Source organism: Ammodytes marinus, assembly GCF_949987685.1.
Source record: "Ammodytes marinus genome assembly, chromosome: 3".
In the NCBI taxonomy this organism is placed as follows: Eukaryota; Metazoa; Chordata; class Actinopteri; order Uranoscopiformes; family Ammodytidae; genus Ammodytes; species Ammodytes marinus.
In genome coordinates, this window is record NC_137232.1 from 8,191,307 (window position 1) to 8,208,420 (window position 17,114).

General features: G+C 41.8%; 2 protein-coding genes across 2 annotated transcripts in view; both read right to left on the bottom strand.

Annotated features, from left to right (window-relative positions):
* The window catches only part of numbl (NUMB like endocytic adaptor protein), a 66,787-nt gene extending 64,829 nt beyond the window's left edge, over nucleotides 1-1,958 (bottom strand). The window contains exon 1 of the mRNA XM_080025025.1: nucleotides 1,643-1,958. The gene's annotated coding sequence lies outside the window, so the exon portion shown is untranslated. The remainder of the gene's footprint in view (nucleotides 1-1,642) is intronic.
* Nucleotides 1,959-4,485: 2,527 nt separating this feature from the next.
* coq8b (coenzyme Q8B) lies at nucleotides 4,486-15,540 on the bottom strand. Its single transcript, XM_080053540.1, has 16 exons — nucleotides 15,451-15,540; nucleotides 14,662-14,843; nucleotides 14,319-14,475; nucleotides 13,877-14,079; nucleotides 13,065-13,131; nucleotides 11,378-11,452; nucleotides 10,726-10,845; nucleotides 10,511-10,596; nucleotides 10,102-10,242; nucleotides 9,910-9,991; nucleotides 8,225-8,318; nucleotides 7,888-8,029; nucleotides 7,095-7,202; nucleotides 6,921-6,986; nucleotides 6,564-6,650; nucleotides 4,486-5,631 (listed from the first exon to the last, which is right to left on the bottom strand). Coding segments are annotated over exons 1-16 (1,926 nt in total). The 5' UTR covers nucleotides 15,452-15,540; the 3' UTR covers nucleotides 4,486-5,316.
* Nucleotides 15,541-17,114: the final 1,574 nt, after the last annotated feature.

Consider the following 17,114-nt stretch of genomic DNA (forward strand, 5'->3'; position numbering starts at 1 on the left):
AATCCCGTTTTTGGTCCAAACCTAGCTCTTTTTAACCCTGGCGCCCTTGAGCCCCAGCACCAGACTAAATCTAGCCTTCCTACAGCCACATGTATGGGAGAAACCAAGACTTTCTTTAGCCCTGCAGCTGTGTAGACCCTACCAAACGATGACTCACTCCAGCCCCAGGTTCCACATTAAATCCATTAGCTTTCTACCATACGCAGTCCTCCTGGCCTTCCTCTAACTTCAGCTCCATACCCAACCTATAGCCATCCCCACAGCCTAATGGCAGAGACCTAATTTAGTGCTTCACTTTCACACTACGTCAAAGCCTCCAGCCAGGCCCAGGAGCTGTCTATGCAGGTGGTCCAGGGCTTGAGAGCTGAGACACATACTGAGCCCTCTACACCCCTACTCTCTTAAAACACCCCATTGGACTCTACGTGTGTCTCTCCTCAGGCAGCAGTGGGTCAGGGTAGACCACCCCCTAACAGCATGACTGGCTGTCTGAGGAATGCCATGTCATGGAACAGATGGAGCTCGAAAGGACAAAAGAGCTTCACCATGCATTTACTGGGCCCATATAGGCAGGCGTGTGCCAAGAAGTGTGTGTGTGTGTGTGTGTGTGTGTGTGTGTGTGTGTGTGTGTGTGTGTGTGTGTGTGTGTGTGTGTGTGTGTGTGTGTGTGTGTGTGCACGCTCTGTAGCCTATAGCCACCAGTCTCTAACTCAATTCAATGCCTTCCTACTTGCCTTAATTATCACGTTCTATGCGTTTCTGAATGTGGGAGAGATCACGATTAGCTGCAGCACTTTCTTTACATTTTCAACAAAAGAGAGGAAAGAATTTGTGCCGGTAAATGATGCAACCGAACCCCGAAAATCACAATAACCCCACACAGCATGACGCAATATGGCGAGAGACAGTGAGGATCCGGCAGACAGGTTAGATTTATGGTCGTGCATATTCAAACTCGGGGCGCGTGTTTCAGTGGCCACGCGCTGACCCGGCGGAGAAAAGACAGACCTATACATCCAGCACCGCAAACCTATTAACCAATGATTATCCAACGATCAACGGCTCTCTTTACAGCTCAATCGATATAACACTGTCATTTCCCACGCCAGTAATGACGTAATAACATTACATTCCTGGCCATAATCGTCATATGGGTCATAATTACGCGCTGCATTTCCATATAGGCATATAAAGTTACAGCTTATTTATCTTACATGGCATCACGGGAGACTTCCCATCACCCCCATCATAGGGTCATTACATTGAGACAGTGTGCCGGTTGTTTGGTATAAGAGCATATCACAGTCCTAAACAGAATGCAATTGTTTCTCTTTCGTGATGGTTTAGATAATGTAACCCGCTATCAAATGCTGGAGCTGCCACATTTCATTCATTTTACACACACTATGGGCCCACCACTGGCCATATCCGTCCCCAAAGACCCGTTGCTGTTGTGTCCAAACATTAACCATCGCCCTGTAAACTCACGCATCAAGCATCCAATTAACATTGCGAGTGGATTACGCACGTCTCCATCGTGTATTGAGTCCCAATAAAGACGTTACTAGGGCTTCAAAATAGCGCTGGAAGTGACAGTATTAAACAGGGATGCCAAGATCGGACGGGAAACCAGTCAACTCACCCAAGAGAACGACCGATGATCGCGGCTGGATCCCGCTGCTCCTCTGTGTAAATCCAGGACCCCGGGCGGAAATGTATCGGAGCCTACACGAGAATGATCTGCAAAAAAATTGGATCACACAATCTTCTTCATCCGCACAGTGGAGAGGCGATGTGTGTGTGGAGGCGATGTATGGATCCGCAAATCAACCTGGTCTCAGCGCACACACAAACGCAGGAACGCGCGCACACATACACACATCAAAAACAAACACACACAAATAAAAAATTAATAAATAAAAAAGATTGCAAGAGCGATTCAAGGGAGATTTCGGTGAGAATTGGTCCTTCTGTAGTAATGTCGGATGCTTTGGTTGTTAACTGTGCACTTACTGGGCTGCTTCCCCCGGCTCCACCCGCTAACCCAGCCTTCCAAGTGCGCCCATTGGCACAGGCGGCCGGACATGCAAATCCACTCTCCCCATTGATGTTTTCCAGAAAAGGGGGAAAAAAGGAAAAAGCCGGGCTCCGTTTCAGTCGCTCTACTGCGCCACCGTGCGGTATCTGTGATAGGGAGTTACTTCAGTGGTCCATGCAGGGAGTTTGGATAGAGAACAGGTGCTGTGTGATGGATGCGGGAACTCAGGTCCTCAGCCCATGCGAGCAGAGAAGATTTAACATGGGTTGAATGCACCCCATGGAAGGACGCTATCAGTCTTGATGGTATAAATATAATGGTGTAATGTATTACTTTTATTTATTATTTTGAATTGCTCATATTTTAATTATTCACTTAACTGTTTAATTCTATTATCTGCTAATGTCATGTCTAAGCATGAATACCCAAAGCATTTTGAGATTCAGTTTCAAAGACCTCTACACTCAAGTCAAGAATAAACCTCTGGTATACTGTAGGTATGTAGGCTATTGTTTGTTGGCCTAAAACCAAGTCTTACAGTCCCCCTGCACTCGTAAACCTTTGTTTCTCCACTTGGTTTGTCTGAGCTTCACGGTGCACAATGATGTTTGGGCTGAAAAGGGAACGTTCCTCTGTATGTGTTCACCTTATATTTGAGTCGATGTACAAGCAGGATTTTTGGTCATCACACACACACTCTGGAAGACAAGAGAGTTGCGCAAATGTGATGAGGAAACTTCAGGTTCACATCATGCACTGAGAATGCATATATAATTCAGTGATGTATGGGAGACATCTTGTGTCAAGCAAGTTACACTTTTGAAATTATGAGTATTTTCATGTTCGGGATTTTTTTCAATGATGTGATGCTAAATAATTAGAATTTATAATTTAAATTTTTTTTTTTGATCAAGCAATATTTAAAGCAAAGCATTTTGCCTTTTCAATTGTTCTTCAATGGAAGTGATTCAACAACACAGTATGGGGAAACAGGCTCTTTTTTCTTTCTTTTAACTGTAGAATGTAAATGTCCCAACTCCCAAGGAAATCCCAATAGCCGAATACAGAATACTAACAGTTAAGTTCCAATATAATAAAGCCAGTCCATTTTATATACAAACAGTAAAAGCCTTCTGGGCAGAGAGACTGCAAACTGTCACTTAATGTTCACGCTGCAGTCCCAGGTAGACCTGAACTGTAGCAAAATGTCAGTCGGTTCTATCCAACAACAATTAAACTTTATGTTTCTCTGCACAAACATGCATAAATGAACTGTTCCCTTCACCAGTCTGAGTCTGGGGCCAAATGGAGCCTGTTCCCCTCCAATAAACTGGAGCCAGCTGCTCCTTACACGCACAGAAACACTCCAACTTTCCGTTGCGTGAAACTACAGGAGAAGAATGTGCTTTTTCTTCTTCTCTCGACATGTGCTGCAGTTATTAGCCGTGGCCTATTCCTAGAACCCAGGAAAATAAACTGGGATTTTGAGGTAGTACATCAGGTCCACACAGTGTATCTTTAATACATTTGGATTGAATTATACATATATTTCAAATATATTACAAGTGTATAAAATATAACTTAAAATATACTTTGACTAGGAAAAAGTAGATTTTCTTGTACAATGACATTAGTTAGAAACGATTTATGTATGTATATTTAAGTGCATCTTAATGGTGTCTCAAAATAGTATAGTCAAGTTCACTTAGATGCATTTACGTAGGCCTGTGTTTTCAGTTGCACTAATGATATAGCACAATTTTAGAACATTCAGCGCACATGAACCATGCTAAGTAGACTTAAATTAAGGGTACTTCAGTGGTCTTTTTTTGTACTTGCAGGACCGGCTGAGCAGCTGTGCTGTATGGGATGTGACAAAGCTCAATGGAGGGACGCTAACAGCAACTGCTAATGGACATACGGTGAAAAGCAGCATCTTCCTCCATTAGGTTCTAATGAAGCCAGTGAAAAAGCCTCACATCCCTGCTGCTGTGCTGTGAAGTATTTAGTGAATGGCCTGCAGACTGTGACGGCTCGACTGGAGACACAACAGGCAGCGCTGCCTTGAAAACAGAAATAGTTCCTGAGAAAAATAGATTCATCAATGCCACCATTAGCTCAAGTCTTACATTTTTTTGTGAGCGGAAATAATTGGACCGTGATGCTTAACGATCAATAAAAGAGTGAAGTAGGTGGAGGATGAGGTCAAAAATGGCCTCCAGTCAGTGCCATTTCCCAAAGAGGTCTCAACCCTGAAATGGAAACATCAATACAGAGGGAAGGACATCCTTGGTTTATGGCATAATCCTGACACCTGCTACCAGTAAAGTTATTTTTTATTTCATTGAACAGAAAAACAATGCATTATGGATTACAGCATACATTTCCTTCCTACAGAAATGTTCAAACATGGACAGTATTTTTTAAATCATAAAGTTTTGCGTCAAATATACTTTCTTCTGAAAAGGCCATAACTCAAAGTCTTCACTAATGCCTTTGATTAACAGCTCCTCTAGTCTGTCAGTCATCTCAACTCAGAAAATGCTTTACTTACCAACTCGTCAAACAGCACGCACACACAATGTCCTTTTAGCAGGAGACAGCAGCACTTGGCAGCATCAATGCGGGATTACTTAAAACAGAAGATAAGCCATTGTCTTGGAAAAATGGCGGACCTCGCTGTCAAAGAGAGCCAAAATTAATTGGTTTGGTTTGCCAGGGAAGCACAAAGGGAATATACATTTTTTCTTTAGAAGCACCGAACACAGTCATCGTAAATGCACAGCAGCATTGTGTAGTGCTTTTGCTGTGATGGAGAGATGAAACCATTGGGCCCATATGATCAAACACAAAACCACCAACATTCAAAATTGATTAAATACTCTCTTTTCAGTTAATATACAGGTTCAATTAGTACTGTGGCCATTTTGACTTTAGAACATATTTATTATGATACAATTATCACCATAATTTTAAAAGTATTCATGAGTAATCACGATTATCAAGTATTTAAGTAAGAGCTTGGTCAAGCCTCAATGAGTCATAAAGAGTGACATGTTGAAGCGTGATCCCCCACACCAGCGTCAGTGAAATGTAGCACTGAGAGGAAACAGACATGGAAAGTCAAGCACATGGTCCACATCAGAGCATGCTGCCATAGTCTGTTACAGATTTAAATGGTGTAAAGTATTTTCCAATGTCTCCACTTCTGGATTCAAGACTATGTATTTTCCGTCCCTTTAACTCAACAGCCCACTCTGAAAAAAGTCTTGACATATTTAGGCGGTAACCGTGTCCGAAGGTGTGGCCTGTGCTGCCGTCCTCCTCTGTTGGTAGGCATTGTATATATCTAAGAACATGTCCTTGCAGGGTATGCGTGCGTTGAGCTTAGAGCAGATGAGGAAGGAGCCGGCCATCTTGCGGTGCAGTGAGTAGCTCTCCTCTGGTGGAGGAGTGAGGCGGTGTTGTAGCATGACGGGGACCAGGCTCTGGATGCGCTGCGTGGTGCTCTGAGCCCCAAAGTCAAAGGGCTCGGAAGAGGCAAAGGCCTCGCCCAGGATCATCACCGCCTCCACGTGGGCGTCTCCAAAGGCCTGTGGAAAGCATGGAGAGGTGTTACAATGCAGTTTGTGTGCAAAGTAATTATCTGTGCATGGCAGTCAACGGAGCTTATGGCGTACTAACACTGGGCCTACATGATACGCGACGTGCTTTAAAAATGATGGCCCCCTTCCCTCCTCCCCTGCTGGCCAGGCCCAGCCTGCACTCACACTGCTTCAAAACATCTGGGCCTGGACACGATAGCTTCTCGCCTTAATGTCATCACGTCGTAATACAACACATGCATTGACTGAGGTGGACAAGATGTGTCTTTGTTTGTTGACAACGCACGGTTGTTGGGTTAGCTTTCAGTGTGTTGCCAAATTTTCAGCAAACATTCTAATTCAGACCAACGCAAACCCTTTTGTGACATTTTCTTAAATGTGAGTTAATGGGAACAGTCTCATATACAAATTGACGTCAGGACCTCACTCTTCCAACTGTGACAGGGCCAAGGAAGTGTACCGTGCTTGAGCCTGGTACAGAGCACTCACACTGGTTAAACAAACACATTTTAAGAATCAATCGTGCTTGAGCATGGTATGATTGCCTAGTGCGAGTGTGTCTTAAGGCCTCAAGAAGCCCATAGCTGTACAGTGGAGCATTGCATGGTATGCTAGACAACACAAACACACTGATTTGCAGTCACTGTTGAAACAGGGACTGTAACCTCTTTGTGTCCACTAAAGTTAATAAAAAACAATGTATTAATCTAAGACATATGGCAGACGGGGCTGAGAGCATGACCTCTCTAGCAGAGATCCAAGATAATGTGGAAAGAGAAGAAGTAGGATTGTGCACTATGGCTGTAAATGGAGGGAGGGAGAGACACAGAAGAGACAGAGGAGGATCAACCATATCAAAAATAAATGAGCACAGCAGCAGCAGCAGCAGCAGCAGAGACTAAAATATAAGAATACCTCACCTTGGCCTCGAAGCCTGTCAGGAATTTCAGGTCCTTGGATTTGGAGAGTACAGTGGCTCGATCGCCCACGGAGGCCGCGTGCACCACCTGGACAGCCAACAGACAATTGATGATACGGATAGGTCTATATCATGTTTATTGGATGAGCTATGCGTTAAGGCAGCACTATACTTAACTAGCTACAAGTACGGGAATGAGTGCACACGCATACGACTGTGTATGAACGGTTTTCCTCAGCCAACACAACATTTTTGCCAAAGACTAGTGTTGAATTATTTATTATTCACAGAAATCTCGTTGCATAAATCATGTTGCGTGGTTCACTGGTGTGATGGGATCATTTTAAAGTCATCTCACCTGTATGTAGTCATCTGTGAAGGATTCTGGGTAGTCTCTGCACGCTCCAAAGTCCAACAGAACAACCTTAAGAAATAGATGGGACTGTTATTGCCTTTCTTGTTTTCATTACTATATTATTATTATCGGTATAAATGAATATGGCGTCAACAATTGACTGCCTCCCCCCCTCACCTTGTTGGTCTCCGAGTTGTAGAAGAAGTTGGCCCAGTTGGGATCGGTCTGCATGAACCTGAACTCAAACAGCTCCGTGAGACACAGCTGGAGGATGTTGTAACTGATCTGGAGACAGTGGAATAAGGGGAAAGCTTTGTGTTTACTGCCACGCTATTATCCATTATCTCTGCCACGGTGCACGGCCAGGCGCTCACCATGCTTAAAGGGTGCTGCCTGGCTGTACGCTCATGCATAAACCTCAACTGTTAAATGCAGATTTTTTTCAGTGGCACACAGTTGGGATTTTCCCCACTGCTGTCCTTTTCCAAGCTGTGTTTGAGTCCCTGCTGTATCATTTGCCAACAACAAGTAGTGCGTTTCCTATCGTGGTCAATTAGTAATGCATCAGCTCAGTTCTGCACTTGTCACATTACGGCATGTGCTACATATTAAAGTGATCTAAATAACGCTTCCTATTACCAACCAGGGGTGGAATATGGATATACAATACATTTCAATTCACAGAGCTTGTCATGGTGCATAAGCTCTGATTGTTTCCTAAAAGAGGTCCAGACTGTGATGAGTTGGATCTTTCAGCCACATAGCGTCCTATGCAGCAGGCTCACCAAGGCACTTGTATAAAACTGCTTGACCTTTTCTTTTTGCTTTTCTTGAGTTTATAGCTTCCAGCACTTTTACTCCATGGAGGAACTTGTATATTATTCCTTGTTTCCTGGTGTAAGAAAGCGTTGGTGCAGAAATGTCATAACAAATGGGGTTGTGCGTCCGCCTGTTAAGTCAACCCCTGTACCTGGTTCCTGGTCTCCTGGTCCAGGTCTACACAGCGGTCCAGTGGGACTCCCTGCACCAGCTCCATAGCCAGCACTCTGCGGGCTGACAGCTCATCAATCACCTCAGGGACTTGGAATTTCTCATTTCCCTCCAGCAGGGACCTGAAGGCCGGACAAATGGACAGAAAAAAAAGAAAGAAAACCCACCAGTCACAACGGATGGTTTATAGTATATAATGTGAAATCAGTTAGAAAACATGCACATACAGGAGCAATTGACTTTTATATAGTCTCGGTGTGTAAGGTTTGAGCTTCAGTGTAGGAGGCGTTACGGTTCAAAATGCCAAATAAACCTACCTGAACTTCTTGGCACACTCTGCTTCCCTCTTGTAGTCACACTCCCATTCCAGCTCCCTCTGAAGAACCTCTAGGCTACTCTCTGCAAACAGACCTGTGGAAAAATAAATAGAGAAAAACTAAAGAACCATGTCATCGCCCAACATAACACAGTGTCTGCCAATCAGGCAAAATAGGAAAGTTTTCATGGACTGTTATGGACTGAAGTGTGTAGGATTGGGCTTTACCAGGAAGCAACAGTAATATCGCCATAAATGATGCAGTTGCCTGTAATGTCACTCAGGTTGTGTTCGGAAAGCCATACTAACGTCCTACTCATACTCATTTTGAATTCAATTTGAGTATGTGACGGTTGGGTATGCGAGTTTGGGTATGCGAGAAATTCCCGGATGAGTACTAACTTCCGGGAAGATTTTGGGTATGGATCGATTGGATACTTGTCCTACTCAACCGCCCAACAATGCACTGGGTCAATTCTACCCGCCCAGGAAAATGAAATATTTTCGAGCAAGTTGCTAGGCAACGACATTGTTTGGGGTCCGCAAACTGTACATGCAGTCATTCATAAACGCTTACAATAGATAAGAGATGACGATAAATACCTAACAACATTAGAGTTACTAAGTGAAATGAGTGATGCCAGTCTGATAGTGGAGATAGATCAGAACCAGATAGTATATAAAATCAGATCAGAACTGAATGCTGTGTTTGTTCCACACACCTCACTGGAGGGATCCTCCTCCTCAAAACATAAACGTGTGAAATAAATGAATAAATAATTAATTAGAGCTTACCTAAAAATAAGTGTGCCATGTTACTGTTTATTGTATTAAGGATTTTAGCTCATTTGGACGCTGTTTTGACCGTCTGTTTTCATTTAGGCTATTAGCGATATTATATCTACTTTCAGTTTCATTACTGAGTCGCCACGAAACGTGATTAGTGTTCTTAAAGATAGGCCTACTTAGATTATAAAACAAGAGGTCTAAAACACAGATGATGAACACAGGACTGTAAAAATCTAGTTCAATATCTAACCTGTGGAGGGCGATTATACGCCAAACAGCGTCTAAACAGCCTGAATCTTATAAGAAGAAGAAGAAATTCTTTACTGCTTGAGTATACTTCAACTGAAAACGTTTCGACGCACCTCACATACACAATCGATCTTTGAGTAGACAGTATGTAGTATATAGATGGTGAGTATGTAGGATGTAGGACGTTAGTATGGCTTTCTGAACACAGCCTCAGTTACTATGGTATCATCTCATTTTGACCTAGACTACAGCACCACCCCATGGTCATTTAAAAACAAATCAATGACAGAGGCACATATGGTCCCCTGGCAATATATTGATTAGGTACAGCCAGAGAAGGATGACAACAATACCTTGAAACTGCAGTTATATCCAGATACAATTATTATGTTGCATTATCTCCAAACCTGCAGAATTTAAGTTAATTACAGAGGAACAATAGCCGACACTCGTGTTCAATTATGTTTCATTAAGCTACAAAATAATATGACTTTTCAGGCCAACTTGTGCTGATAGATTTTACTTTCCTATGTACGTAAGTAAGTGCCTTCAACTTTTAAAAAAATTATTGCATTTCTTTTTATATAATTACTTTATGAATCTGTATAGAAAAACAAACAATTTAAAAACTATTGTTAGAGTTGTTACCTCCTGGCAGGATCACGCTCATTTTCAGAACTGACATGAGGTTGTTGATGTCGCTGTGGATGCTCTCTGCCACTCCGGGGTACTGGGAGCAAGATGGGAAGCCAAACATAGTAAATACACAATCAATGCAGACAAGAGAAAGACAATTTGTTGAGAGTAGGGAGAGACATAAATAGAGTATGTGTGAATTACCTGGATCTTCATGGCTATTTCTCTACCGTCTTTCAACACCCCATGATGCACCTGGCCGATGGACGCCGCAGCAAACGGTTTGTCTTCAAAGGACGACAGCTTCTCTCTCCAGCCGGACCCCAGTTCCTCCTCCAGCACTTTCTACATAATCAAGACCCCAACACACAAGAAAAAGTTATCCAATTTAAAAAGCCTGAAAACATCCTTTCAAGCCTTTGAAGATCAGGCATACATCAAGCTGCACCTGTGAACAGCCAGATGAATAGAAAACAGGTCAAATTATTACTGGAGTACAATCACATCTTGCAGCCAGACTACACACAATGCAGCACTTTCTTGTCCAGGGTTTTTTTCTTTTCTTGCTGCTAGTCCACAAGATTACTAGATGTCAGGGTCGTTTTATGCTTACATTCATCTGCCAGGCGGGCATGAAGTCTGCGCTCTGTCGGACCCTCTCGAAAATCTTCTGCAGCTGAGGGTTGATAAAGGAGTTGTCTGAAAAGATATATGTAGGAGAGAAGAGTAAGCAGAATAGCACACATTTCCTAGACATCCTCTGTTACCACAAGGACAGCTGAGCACCACTCTGCAGTGATGCCGTTGCCACCGTTAAAGTGTGTGTACCTTGAATGCTGAGCATCTGTCCTATCTTGAGTGCAGCCCCGCGGACCTTGCACAGTGTGTTGACTATTCTCTCAGCGTTGGCCTCCGACAGCAAGGGAGAGTCTAAGAGGGAATTCATGTCTACCAGACAGACACACAAACATACACAGATTATACGCAGTGATATGAAACATGTAATATCCGCTACCTGTACGTACTGTTTGCGCTGAAAAAAATGGTGTTTGTACCATTTTACACACCAGTTTACAGAGCTTGGGCTGTGTTAAACACCAGACTTTTTTTAAGCACACACGCAGTATAGACAGGTAGCAGATCGTGAGGAGAATATATATTCACTGATTTGACATTTATTGTGATTTTGAGAACAAACACATTCCAGAATCACTGCCCCCACCTTTAATAGCCAATCGTAGAAAGCAGTGTCTGTGGCAGTTACACATCATTAAACACACATATTTAATCCCCCGTGTAAGTTTGTTAACAGGTGTGATTTAAGGCCTGTCCAGAGCATAGCAGGTGCCGACACATGAGAAACCTCTCCAGGGCTGAGCAGCTGTCTGCGGGCTCTGTAGTAGAACATATGCTGGACAGAAGGGAGAGTAGGAGGACAGAAAAGGAGATGGGAGAAATAAAGAGAATGTGATATCTTTACCTCCTTTCTGTTTGCCTCCCAGCGACTGCTTGGCCACTTCTGCAATGGCACCAAAGCCCAGCCCTACTGCCAGTCCTGTAGCAGAGAGACGGACACACAAGTGATTTTTAATATGGGCGCACTTGACAGCTGCTTGAGGGAAAGGTTGATTTGACCCAGCTGTTGTTGCCATGGTATTTCATGTCTGCAAAACATCGAAGAGTTTTTCATAACCTCCGACAACTGATAAATACTCTATAAGAAAAACATGTATTGATTAGAAAAAATGCCTTAATGTCAGTCAGCCTTAATAGGATAAAACAGTGTCTTGCAGAGTTGTCGCTTGAGGATTGATAGTATAGGGAAGTCAAGACATTTAGTTTAAAAGCTCCACTGTATGTGTGTTATTACTTCTCTCTTTATTCTGTATTACCAGTAGGTTGTCGCCTCGTGTTTTATAACCTAAAAATGTTATTGTGCAATGCTTTATTTATCCCGATGTGATGAGATACCCACATCAGTCAGTGAAGCAATTACATATTTACAGTCTGCTTTTAGTGTAGTACAAAAATCTCTGGTAAGCTTAAAGTTGGTACTAAATGCTACAAAAACTAAGTCAATGATTTTTACCCGTTCACGCTCTCCAATAAACATCACTTTAACAACTCAGGATGGTACGATAATAGAGAGTATCGTCTTATAAATACTTAGGTATCTGGCTTGATGATAAGCTGTCTCTCGGGGTCCATATTGTGAGCCTTTAAAAAAAAACTTAGACCTAAATTAGGTTTCTTTTTTCGCATGAAAAAGTGTTTTCCTCATTTAGCAAGGAAAAGGTTAGTGCAGAGCACTTTCTTATCAGTATTAGATTATGGTGACCTCATTTATATGCATTCTTCCTCATCGCTATTAAACAAACTAGATGTAATTTACCATTCAGCCCTGCGCTTCATCACAGGTGCCCCAGCTAGAACTCACCACTGCATTCTGTATGAGGCTGTACAATGGCCCTCCCTCTCCCTTAGAAGGAAACTACATGCACTGATTTTTATTGCGAAAGCACTAATGGGTAAACTACCCCTTTACATTTAAAATTTGCTTTCCTTCCATAACAGTGTTTACAAAACAAGGTCATCAGAATATATGTTATTAACCAGACCACTAACAAGAACACAACTGGGTACAACAGCTTTCTCATCATATGCACCAAAGGTCTGGAATGAACTTCAAGCCACTCTAAAGCTGGAATCACTCCCACCACTCAGTACCTTTAAAAACATGTTACAATCAGCTCTAAAAGAACACTGCAACTGTTTTTAACCTGATGCCTTTTATTTATTTTTAATTTGTTTTTTTTAGCTGTATGTATTAGCTTGTTTTTATATAGCCTGTTATGAAGTGTAATTTTAGCATTATAGTGTCAATTGTGGTGTACTTTGTTTGTGTGTGTGTGGCCTTGTGCAAATTCTGCAACTTCTTTTCTGCTGCCTGTCTTGGCCAGGACTCCCTGTGAGAAGAGTTACTGTAACTCAATGGGACCTTCCTGGTGAAATAAAGGTTAAATAAAAATAAAAATAAAATAAATAAAATACCGTGTGACAACCTTTTAAAGGAACAAAAATGTCTCTTTGACAACAATGTACGTGTTTTGTTAAATAGGATATGTACAAAGATAGAAGAATCAATCCATTAGGAGTATTGTTCTTACCCCCAAAGTTGACCAGTCTGCTGATTCTTGTGGCAGGCACCTTCCTCTCTCTGGCACGGTCACTTAGCTGAGGAAAGACACAGCCGATCATCAAAGCACATACCGCTAATGCACTTATCTGCAATCCTTTCAAAACACCTTCATTGATAATCACTAATTAACTCTCGACTTGTGCTTAAAGAGAAACAAAGGACAGAACTAATATGACTGTAACCTTACACCACAAAGGCCAACATAGTGTATGGTATATGACACACATCACATAACATGAGTTGACTGAAAATACAGTCCTAGCACCTGTCTTTGTGGTTCTCTCCTGCAGCTGCCACTATGAATACATAACCACGGTATATTTACTCAACAAGCATAAAAGATAAGATGAATCACCACAAAGAGCTACCCCCTAGCCTGGACAAAAATATTGAAGAAAAAATTCTAGTAATTATTAAGATTCTATCAAAGCTTTATGTTATAATTATGTATTATCACTTCTCCATTTAAAGCTTGATTTTCTATGACAGTTATTTTGCATATTGCTTCTATCCAAGTCATCACCTTTCTCTATCTGAACAATCACTCACATGACAAAGATAAAAATGTATGAAGGTTGAGTCATATAATGACCATCTTTTTAATACAGGATCCGTCTCTTTAGGTACACGCCTACTCAACAGAATAACCCATAAAGATAAGCCACTGATTACAAAAGGAACACAAGAAAATATAATATGGAGAATATTCATAATATGCAATAACACGTGTTTTTCAACAACAAGAAAAAGCCAGTCTGCGGATTGAGTTTTTCAACCTACCTTCTGTCTGACAGGTTTGGTTAAGGCTTGCTTGGCCTCCCTGGCTTTCTTGATGTCCTCAGGTGTGAGTCTGGCCACCACAGTGTCGTGGAGAGACCTGGTCTGGCAGTAGTAGCGGTGGAGGCTGGGGCCCGTGTGGAGGAAGCGGGCACCCTGTCCCGGCCAGCCTCCTGCAGGAGGAACCCCTGGGGTTGGAGGAACTCCTGTGGTGGGAGTGGAGACGGCAATTCTTTTTAGATCAGACTTCCAATTTTTCACGACATTCAAATGTTTTCTAAAATCTTCATATTTTGCACCTGACGACTAGTCTTCAGATAACTGGATGTGTTTCAGAATAAAACTACCTTTACAATACGTTCAACACTGGGAAAAGGACCAATGGCATTTAAATATCCATGCAGGTTAAAAGTATTTCTGTCCAAATACAGGTATGCCACAATACCTGTTGGCATCTCTGCTGCAGCTTCGGCTTCTGTCTGGCTTTGCCCTGGTACATCTGGGGGGAATTCAGAACCCATGGCCCATTTGGCTGCTTCCTCAGGGTCCATGTTCTCCCAGCCCTCGGCATCCGGAAACACATCCTCTTTTATTGACTGTTGCTATAGACACAGCAGAGTTTGACAAGACACAATATTATTAGTATGTACATATACATTAGGCTGCATTTAACAATTATTTTAAATGTCAATTCAAATATTTCAAATTAACTTTCTGTGCGCGGAAAATGGCACATTCCCAAAAGAAGAATGCTGTGATGCATTTGAGGTCTATGCAGCAAGCCTTACCGCACTGCTGCCGCCCATAAAGGTGCCCACCAGTCCTCCCACCATGTCCTGAGCAGCTTGGACCCCTGCTCCCATGGAGGAGTTGCAGGCCATAAAACAGATCTGCTCTCCCTGGGTGGTGAGCATGGCAGAGCCCACTTTACCCGCCCCACGCAGCACCTGCAGAACTTCTGCCAGCATCACTGCACACAGTCAAGTGGAGAGAGATGAAGGAGACAAGTCATATGGTGTATGATGGTAAGAGTGACAAAAAAAGGCAAAAATACAAAAAAAAAATATTAAAAAAAAAATGCTAAAAAAAAAAAGTACACAAAGAACCAGACACACCCCCCACCACAATATTTACTTTAATTAAAATAGGTTAATCATCTATAGAGATGTCAGTACCTTGGCAGATCGATGTAAAGACTTTTGGGACAAAATGTATAATGTTAACGCAGGTTCTAATGTATAACCTTGGGTGCCTGCTCATGTCAAATCATATCTATATAGGCTATCTATGATGTTAAATGGCATGCTAAAGTGGTATGAACATGTGTCGCCTACAGTAACGGTGCAACAGTCTTGTAAATAAAATAAAACGTACAACACATAGGCCTAGACAAAACCAATGACATACGGTCAGCTATGTAGGCTAACTATCTCAATGTATAGCTCCTGTACCACACGTTTTGTAACGTCAGCAGCTTCTGAATGAAGCTTGTAAACCAGCTAGCTAGCACAAATGCTTTCACGTGAAAAAATACTTTATTAAATTAAACATTCTGCTGTTCACAAATTGAGACTCACTTTTCCTAAAGCTGAGTTATCCAGGGTTTTCCCAGTGACTGTCCTCTTCCACTGCTCCTGTATGGCTGAAAAGTCTGTTTTGCAACGATTCAACACCCGGAAGTTCACATTTGATTGACTTGCTTGGTATCCAACCACAGACCGAGTTTTAATAGTAGGCGTGACTTAAAGGTCAAGCAAAGAGGGGCTTATCTCGTTAACCAATAGCAGGAGAGAACACCAAATGATGAACGTCTGAAGTATGACTGTTGGTCCAATTAAAGTCGCGTTAATGGTCTTCACAAATATTTGAACATGATCAGTAGAAGTTCAATTTATACCTTTATATTTCCTTTTTAACAGGTGAATAGCAGTGGAAATACACAATAGGGCTGACCCCGAATAGTCAAATAGGAGCCTGATTCGACTGCCAATCTCACAGTCGAATAGTTGCAAAATGTGAAACAAAGACTTTTGATTCTGGTTATATGGGGGTGCAGAATGTCGGACTTTACATGGAATTGCTTAGATTCAATTAATCGTGATTTTATTATGGCAGCTTATTATACGGTTAATAAAAATTTGAAAACATCTCAAGCTTTTAATCAATCTCTTTGGTGCGAGTAAATGATATTATTCCAACTCAAGAAGACAAACTGGGTCTTTCAGCCTCTGTGTGGTTTTGGATTTGTTTTGCGAATGTATAAGAATATGGATCAATAAGCAGGAAAAAAATAGGATGATTTGACTGTAACTTTTTAGTCGAGGGCAGCCCTACTATAGCCTATATATGTAGGCTACCTGATGAAAGGTTTTAGATTTTAAATTAGGGGGATGCAGAATGGTTTGTAAATTACTTATTGATAATTTAACAATGATTTGTTAATGAGTATTTCATGATTTACTAAAAGTTATAAAGAATACTAACAGCACATTTGTGATATGTTGACATAGCACTTTTTAATCACCCAAGAATTTATATTACTGTTTTGTAAACTATTGGTTAATCATTATCAAATGTCTTATATGACTGGCAAATGACTTATGAATCACTTATAAATCAACATTATTATGACGTGTTACCCAGTTGGGTAACAGTTTTTCTTAAACATTGTCTGACCTACTTCTAACTGTATAGTATGTGTGTAATACAAATATAATTTTTGTCCTATCCTTAACGAGAAAAATTGCAATATATTTTAGGACCATGGTACCCTTTTTTAAACACATTTCTTGTTCAGGTTCAGTAAGCAGAATGGTCAGTTTAGCTTACTTCTTGTCAGTTACTGCAGTTAGCAGTCCCCTCCCTCGTCCCTACGTCACCACATTAATGCACTGCGGTCTTCAAGCAGCGAGTTATCTAGCATCATCTCAGATCCATAAGTGTGATCAAACATGATAAGAACCATCAAAACAAACATTGGGAAGGATTTTGACTTGCTCCGCCATCGTAGGCGCATACATTCACCCATCTGTTGCTCTGCACGTGCACCGTCAGTGAGATGGGTGCAGGTTTGTAGCGTTCTCTCTTCTGATTGGTTATCAGTAGTGGGATCCCCGAAAATGTATTTGCCGACTACATAGAGCAGAGCAAGTGACTGAGAGATCGGCTTTATGAAACGTGCACATTATATAAGTGATCACTTTATGAAAAAGAGCGATTTAACACTTATATTAACATAAAT

Excerpts from the sequence above, each read along its gene's own strand:
- coq8b (XM_080053540.1), bottom strand. Across the intron at positions 13,132-13,876 it reads CCAAACCTGTCAGACAGAAG|CTAAGTGACCGTGCCAGAGA; the intron begins GTAGGTTGAAAA and ends GTCTTTCCTCAG. Across the intron at positions 9,992-10,101 it reads AAATAGCCATGAAGATCCAG|TACCCCGGAGTGGCAGAGAG; the intron begins GTAATTCACACA and ends TCTTGCTCCCAG.